General features: G+C 31.4%; 1 protein-coding gene across 3 annotated transcripts in view; it reads right to left on the bottom strand.

Moving 5' to 3' along the window:
• Nucleotides 1-541: 541 nt before the first annotated feature.
• Nucleotides 542-8,307, bottom strand: part of LOC136851558 (kelch-like protein 40a) — a 28,630-nt gene continuing 20,864 nt past the window's right edge. For 2 of the 3 annotated variants that reach the window (XM_067125815.1, XM_067125817.1), the window contains 3 exons: nt 3,715-3,810; nt 3,167-3,300; nt 542-2,663 (listed from right to left, as the gene is read on the bottom strand). In XM_067125815.1, the coding sequence (XP_066981916.1) occupies nt 1,787-2,663; nt 3,167-3,300; nt 3,715-3,810 (1,107 nt within the window). In that variant the 3' untranslated portion in view covers nt 542-1,786. The remainder of the gene's footprint in view (nt 2,664-3,166; nt 3,301-3,714; nt 3,811-8,307) is intronic. The other variant, XM_067125816.1, reaches the window with a different exon arrangement.

The following is an 8,307-nucleotide window of genomic DNA, read 5'->3' as shown; positions in this document are numbered from 1 at the left end:
AGGAGCTGCAATAGTCACACTAGATAAACCACTGGAATGTTGGCGTCATCTGTTTAAACGGGAAATAATAGTGATGAAGTTCCTCTGCAATATAGCCCCGTAGGTGGGTTAGTGTCCCTTCGGCCCCCTATCTGCAACCTTTTTCATTTCTTTTACTGAAACCCCATTCATATTTTTTCTTACATCTTACTATCCACCTTCCTCTAACAATTGTTTCACAGTGGGGCTGCGAGGTTTTCCTCCTGTTACTCTAATTAAACCTCTTACCCTCAATTTTCCCTTTCAGCACTGAATGACCTCATAGGTCCCAGTGCTTGGCCTTCAGCCTAGATTGTATATACCATCTTGTCTTCTAACTGCAGTAAGGATAATGGTTTATGAATAGCGAAGATAACAGGAGCTTGTACCTTATTGGCATTGGATTTTCTATGGTAACAATAATACATTGTCCCAGAAATTGCCTTGATCAAGCTAAGAACAGTTATTTGGCATTACTGAAAAAACTGTTACATACATCTGTAGCTTCGGGAGATTGTCACACTTTTCTGCTTAAGTTTGTTTATTTCGTAGAAAAATATACACAATAAGAGTATAAAATCATGCTTTTCAATAATACAGTACAACAAGGGGCAACAAAATTAAAAACATTACTCCCGCCTGGCACTTTCAAACTTACTGCAATAAAAAGTACATTGTCAGTGCACAAAATAGTTGGATGGTGGATAATTCGATACTATCGATTCAGTTTTCTATTGTAATATTTCACTACTGTTTACGATATATTTTATATCTAACTGAATGTTCGTCTTGTCCGATTTGATTTACCATTATTTTCATCTCCACACTTCATAGCTTTACTTTATAAATGGCTTTCTGCTAGACTTAAGTAGCTTTTGTTTTCTCTTGTGAATTACAGTACAGTAGTCTTATTATTACATATATTTTATTAGTGTTAAAACTGCTGGTTCTGTTCCAGTTCTTTTTATATTTTATTGTTATTGTATGTTTCCCCAAAGGACACATTTTTTTTACATTATTGTCTGTTAAGAAGGGGAGAGTATCTTAACCAGCCATGGGTCATGTAAGCCATCAAATACAATAACCATCAAGAATACAGGAAACAATATTAAACTCGAAACTAAAGGAATAAAGCCACAAAATATTAAACCATTTGCTCAGTCCAATACTGAGTAATGTTACAGTTTGCAATCTAATATTTTCAAGTTCTTAACTGCTAAAATGTCTTAGGTAACAAGAAACCTTCCATGTATCCATGTACACACAAAAAGTTCTTTTGTAATCACAAAGATTTCTATCATTACATGTACAGTATTCGCAGGGGATGCGTACTGCACCCACCCCCGCGAATAGCTAAAATCCGCAAATACTTAAAACCCCTCCAAAAACACTTAGAACTGCTCATTTTGAGTTTAAACCCAAGAAAAACCCTGTAAAAATGTTTATACCTGAGAATTTTAATAGTTTTATCACAAAAAGTGCATTTATTCATGAAAATTATATGAAAAAACGGTAATTAGTGAATATTTCTCAGCGAAAAATACCGCGAATGTGCGAATTTTCCGCGAATAATGGGTAGATATGTTCCACAGAGAAACCCGCGAATGCATGAGTCTGTGAATTATGAGAACGCGAAAACGGGGGTTTTACTGTAATAACTAATTCCATGTCAATAATAAAAATAACCATTTATCTGAAAAAATATCACACTAAATAGAAAACATAGCGCAGCTTCTAAATACTGTAACACTCTTACCTTTGCTGGTAACTAGAATACTCTCCGTAAGCACCAAAAATCTACCAGTATTTCTAAATCATTAACCATACATCCTTTTATGCTTAAATCTCCATATGAAATAGAAACTTTCTTTTGTCTCTTATCACTCAATTTGGACAATACGTCAACTGTGTATCTACTAAAGGACGACCATTGCAATACAATGGAGTACACATCACTAGATGACAACATCAATGGATTTTTACAGGCAGCAGAAAATGTGATGGAATCATCTCTGGGCTCTATGTTGACTCTAATTTTTCTCAGTGTGTCACCAGAGGCTCCTTTTATCAATAAATGTACCCTAGCTCCATCAATACGGCAGAGGCGTCCATCATAAATCTTCCCTTTAATACAACCCACGTGAATCTCCTTAGTGACTTTCACACTGCTTACAATTTCAGTTGATCCATCTTCATCCAAAAACCCTATGCTTGAAGAACCATCATCACTTCCACTATAATAGTGTTCTTCTTCCATAATATCGTAATATAATTCTAAACTGTCATCATCATCATCATCACTCCAACATTCATCTTTATTATGAGTAATTTTACTGGGTTCCTCATAAACCCAGTCTCCTATACTGAGAGAGATTTCGTGATACTGCTGTTTGCTGTAGAAGGTCCTCTTCTCTCGCTCAGGACTGCAGATGGCTGGCAGTGAGATATCTCCAGAAAGCTTAATGTTCTTCAAAATTGCATTTCCCTCTTCTATCGTGAGAATTCTTGATGGCAACACATACTGCTCAAAATCCACAGGAGGCAACGTCAGAAACCGGATGTAAGGCAACAGGGCCACAATCTGCTGACGAAGGCCTTTGTGGCTTCTGGTGGTTCTTGTAGGATTTTTTACCTGTGATGCACCCCTGAAAGAAATTATACAATCAGGCAGAAGGTCATGGAATTTTCATGTTTGCAGACAGAAAAGTTCTTGAGATTCCTAAACCAGGAAACAAGTCCAAAGATGCCACTAAAACCAAGAATTTCATTAGCCAACGAAAGAGCCAATGGCTGCACCTACTATTTTTTTTTTTACTATACTTAACTTCTTCTTTCTCCCATTCTTAAATTTTATGTGTACCTTTCTTACCCAGTTGTGCAAATAATACTATTTTATTGCATCCATGATTTAAATTCAGAATCCTCTAAAGTTTAACACAACTGACAATAAAGACATTCCCTACCTGAAGAGGACTGAATACCACAAATCTATGTGTTTTCAGGATTGTCTTAATTTTATTAACACTACAGGATAAAATGATAATATGCTAAGCAAACAAACTACGTGACATAACTGGTTCAATATTCTATACACAAAGAACAAAGTATATCCTTAATTAAGTTATCAAGGGATCACGGTGTAAATTACCATTGCAAGAGCCCTTTGTAAACAAAAACTTCATCCACTGACAGCTTCTGCTGCAGAAGGTCCTTCATGCACTGCAGCGAGAGTTGGCCTAACCACGGAGAGGTCAGAATCTCATCTGTGAAGTTTCCTGCAAACTTCAATAAACAATAAAAATAAAAAATTAAATTAATAACAGTTTTTAATTAGTGTTCATAAAATTAATCTAAACCTGAGGGCAATGTATAAAGTATGCAATATTGACTGTAGAATATTACTGAAGCTCATGTGCATTCATATGCACACCTATATGTAAACAAATACAGTACAGTAATTGAAAAACCTGTGTTCTCAAAGTATGTACAACAAAACTATCAACTTCATTTGTCAATGATCATCATAAATCTAAAATATATTCTTTGTTTTGGAAATCCCAAACAACCTCATTTATTGAAAAGCAGCACCCAAAACTCATGGTTTGCAATACAGCAATTTTAGATTTAAATCACAAAACATACATCACCAAAAACCACAAATAGAATTTAATTAAAAATATCTTTCAATTAACTTACTTCCCTACATTTTTCTTTCAGTGATGAATCCTCAAACAGAAAGGCCATTTCGTACATCACGATTAAATTGTCCATGGTTATACTACGCTGAAGTTCCTAGTAAAAAAAATAATTGGAATTAGGGCACTCTTGTATAAGATGATACTGATAAGGTAATTCATTTCTTCATCATTGTAATGATGTATCATGGAAAAATCACACATACATACATACATACAACAGCACACATGCACATGCCCACACACACACACACACACACACACACATATATATATATATATATATATATATATATATATATATATATATATATATATATATATATATATATATATATATATATATATATATATATATATATATATATATATATATATATATATATATATATATATATATAAATGCATATATACATACAGGTAGTCCCCGGTTTACGACATGGGTTCCGTTTTTCTGCTGCGTCGTAAACCGAAAATCATCATAAACTGAAAAATCGTCGAAAACCGCCAAAAATCCTAAGAAAACCTTATATTTAATGATTTGGGTGTATTGAAAATGATGAAAACTGCATTATTATTGAGTTTTCATAAAAAAAACTCCAAATTTTGATTATTCTGCCGTTTTGGAGCAAAATTTCTTCCATCGGATCGGCGTACGACGCGTCGTAACCCCAGAACATGAATTGTAAACCGGGAAATAATTTATGATGAATGTATTTGAAGAGCGTCGTAACCTTGAAACGTCATAAACCGGACCCGTCGTAAACCGGGGACTGCCTGTATGTGTTTGTGTGTGTGTGTATGATAAGATATATATATATATATATATATATATATATATATATATATATATATATATATATATATATATATATTTATATAATATTACTACTATATATATATATATATATATATATATATATATATATATTTATAAATATTACTACTGTTCGCCCTCGATGTATTTAGGTGTAGGAATATGAGACAGATGGCATCCCTGCATAGGCTGGGCAGTTCAAAAACAAAATATGCTATGGCATTAGGGACCTAAGCCTCAGAGAGGGTTTACACTCAATGACCCCTAGTAATGGTGGCCTTAAGCTATCTTCCTCTCTATTCTATGCATTCGGCGATGCCTCTGTCACGGTCGGATTGCCTGGGGCGGTATGTCAAGAGGCCACCTCGCCTGGCGGTCCCGCGAGCGAGGTCGCAGAGAGAGAGAGAAACTGTCCCCGAACCAGGGTGTACGCAACGTGCGTGCCAGAACGATCTTCTTTGTTCTTTATCACTTTTACTCCTACGTCTATCTCAATTAGTGAATTGGGAAGACTGCCAAAATCCCGACTCCTGAGGTCCCTCGTATGAGCAACGACTCGACGTTCACGGTAAGTCCGATTCTTGTTGAAGCTTCGTCGATTGACTAGTAACTTTTTCTGTATTTCAAATTTCCTTTGTTTTCCTCCTTCAATCACCACTTATGGTATATGTGTTCACGAAGTCTAGATTAAGCCAAATTATTATATTGTTAGCTTCAACCCCGTTATTCCAGTAAAATACCTTTCTTCTGCCTAGCGTTCGAATGTTTGGAGGAACCGTTGCGTTTGAAATCTAAATTCATCTTAACGAGTAGAGATTCTTGTATGCGTCCGCAGTTGGAGGACGTTTATTATAGAGTCTTTATTCCTTGAATATTCTTTGTTAAGGTTAATTACCCTTAACTGGCGACCTTTGGCTAATTAACGACTGTCTTTGAGGTTAACTCTTGTCTTCAAGTGGCAGGTTACGTGTATTCTTGGTTTGCAGGGCCGTGAAAATTACGAGAGATTAACATTAAAATGATCAACCAAGACCCTACACGTAACAATATATATATATATATATATATATATATATATATATATATATATATATATATATATATATATATATATATATATATATATATATATATAAATGCATATACACATATGTGTATGTATAACTGAATCACGAAAATATGAAATGTAATGAATATATAAATAAAGATAAAATCCATGAAGGAAACGGAAACACTGGAGTGCTGTGAGGCCTTTCGACGCTATGTCCTTTACTTAGCAGACTGAAGAAATATAAAAGTATGTTTACAAAGAAAGCTCATATAAATGACAGATGGGGATTATAAAGGAAACATATGTACCTGGAATCCAACACAATTGAAGAATTAGTAGAACTGCCAAAACAGGATTAAATATTTAAGAGGTTTTTACAAAGGATTAGGATCAACCATTCAGGAGCAGGGACAGGACAATTAAAAGATTGTACAGGTTCGTGACTGATCACCTAAAAATTTTTAGTACAACACAATAATTCTCTTTTTTTTTGTAAACAATAATAACTTTTTGCAAGATGAACATTTTTACAAATAAAAATTATATTAAACATACGGATATATAGAAAATATATATCAAGTAGCTAACTTGTAATTAAGTCAGTGATTTTATCTTTTAGGTCATTCTTGAACATTTTTCTAATACAGGGGTCCAAATAATACATGCCAGGGCTAAGATTAAAATTACAACTGGAAGTAAGCTGGATAATAACGGACTCCAATACATTTCTTGAAGAGAAATCTTTCGATATGGCAATCACTGAACTTTCAGTCCAATTTATCCTGTGAGAGTTTTTACTTAAATGAATGAATAGAGCATTGGATGCTTGTCCAGTTTTGACTGAATACTTATGTTGCTTAATACGTACATCTAAATCTTTGCTAGATTGGCCAATATAAAAAGAGGGGCAATCCAAACATGGAATTTCATATATTATGTTGTTGTTTTCTTTAGGGCTACTTTTTATTAACATTCTTTTGAGTGTGTTATTATAAGAAAAAACGAGGTTTACATTAAAAGGTTTTAACAATGATCTTATGTTTTCAAAACCACTAAAATAAGGCAAGCTAAGAATGTTCTTAGGGGTTTCTTTCTTCATGTTACTTCCACTATAAAACTTTTTGTGGGCTTTGTTATAACAAATATCTAGAATATGTGAAGGATAACATAAATCTGTCCCTATTTTTCTTATGTATTCAATTTTTTATCCAAATACTGGGGACCGACAATGCGCAAGGCTCGTAAAAACATAGAGGAAAAAATTTATATTTTGATGTTGAGGTGATGGCCTGAATAAAAATGGACATAAGTTAAGTTGTTGGTTGGTTTCCTATAAATACTGAATTTACATTGAAATGGTTCTCTATGTATTAAAACATCTAAGAAAGGGAGGCAACTGTCTTTTTCTAATTCTAACGTAAACTTAATGGATGGTACCTGGTTATTCAAATTACAGAGTAAATCATTTACATCAATACCAGCAAGCAAAACAGCTAAAATATCGTCAACATACCTATACCACTTTAAAGGAGTATAAATGATATTAGGTATACATCGTTTTTCAAAGAATTCCATGTACAAGTTTGAGAGGAGTGGGGATAAAGGGTTGCCCATTGCCATACCAAATATTTGTTGGTAAAATGCACCATTGAATATAAACTTACAATCACAAATGCACAAACCTAGTGAGAGAAATGATATGACTTACAGGTAGAGGTAATTCGTGATGGATTAATTCATTACTAAGATACTCTAAACTAGAATCTATAGGGACTTTAGTAAAAAAGAGAACAAACATCAAGACTAACGAATCTATAAGTGGGGCAAAAAGTGATTTTGTTTAATTTATCAACTAAATCTAGACTATTATATACGTGAGAATCTGAGATAGTTCCAAGTAACGGAGACAAGAATTTGGTAATAGATTTCGAAAGTTTATATGATATTGAGCCAACAGTACTGATAATAGGCCGCATAGGATTGTTTTCTTTGTGTTTTTACTAATCCGTACAAGTAGGGTAACGAGGGAAATTTTACCGACAACTGACCTATTAGTTCTTTTTTATCTTTAAGGATTTTTTCACTGTGCTGTTGAAACTTTTTATGATCGAGTCAAAAACGTATATATATATATATATATATATATATATATATATATATATATATATATATATATATATATATATATATATATATATATAATATATATATATATATATATATATATATATATATATATATATATATATATATATATATATATATATATATATATATATATATATATATAGTATATATATATATATATATAAAGTATATATATATATTTATATATACAGTATATATATATATATATATTTATATATATATATATATATATATATATATAGTATATATATATATATATATATATATATATATATATATATATATATATATATATATATATATATATATATATATATATATATATATATATTATATATATATATATATATATATATATATATATATATATTATATATATATATATATATATATATATATATATATATATATATATATATATATATATATATATATATATATATATATATATATATATATATATATATATATATATATTATATATATATATATATATATATATATATATATATATATATATATATATATATATATATATATAGTATATAAATATATATATATATATATATATATATATA

The sequence above is a fragment of the Macrobrachium rosenbergii genome, chromosome 23 (genome assembly GCF_040412425.1).
Source record: "Macrobrachium rosenbergii isolate ZJJX-2024 chromosome 23, ASM4041242v1, whole genome shotgun sequence".
NCBI lineage: Eukaryota > Metazoa > Arthropoda > Malacostraca > Decapoda > Palaemonidae > Macrobrachium > Macrobrachium rosenbergii.
This window is presented reverse-complemented; position numbering and strand designations above follow the sequence as displayed.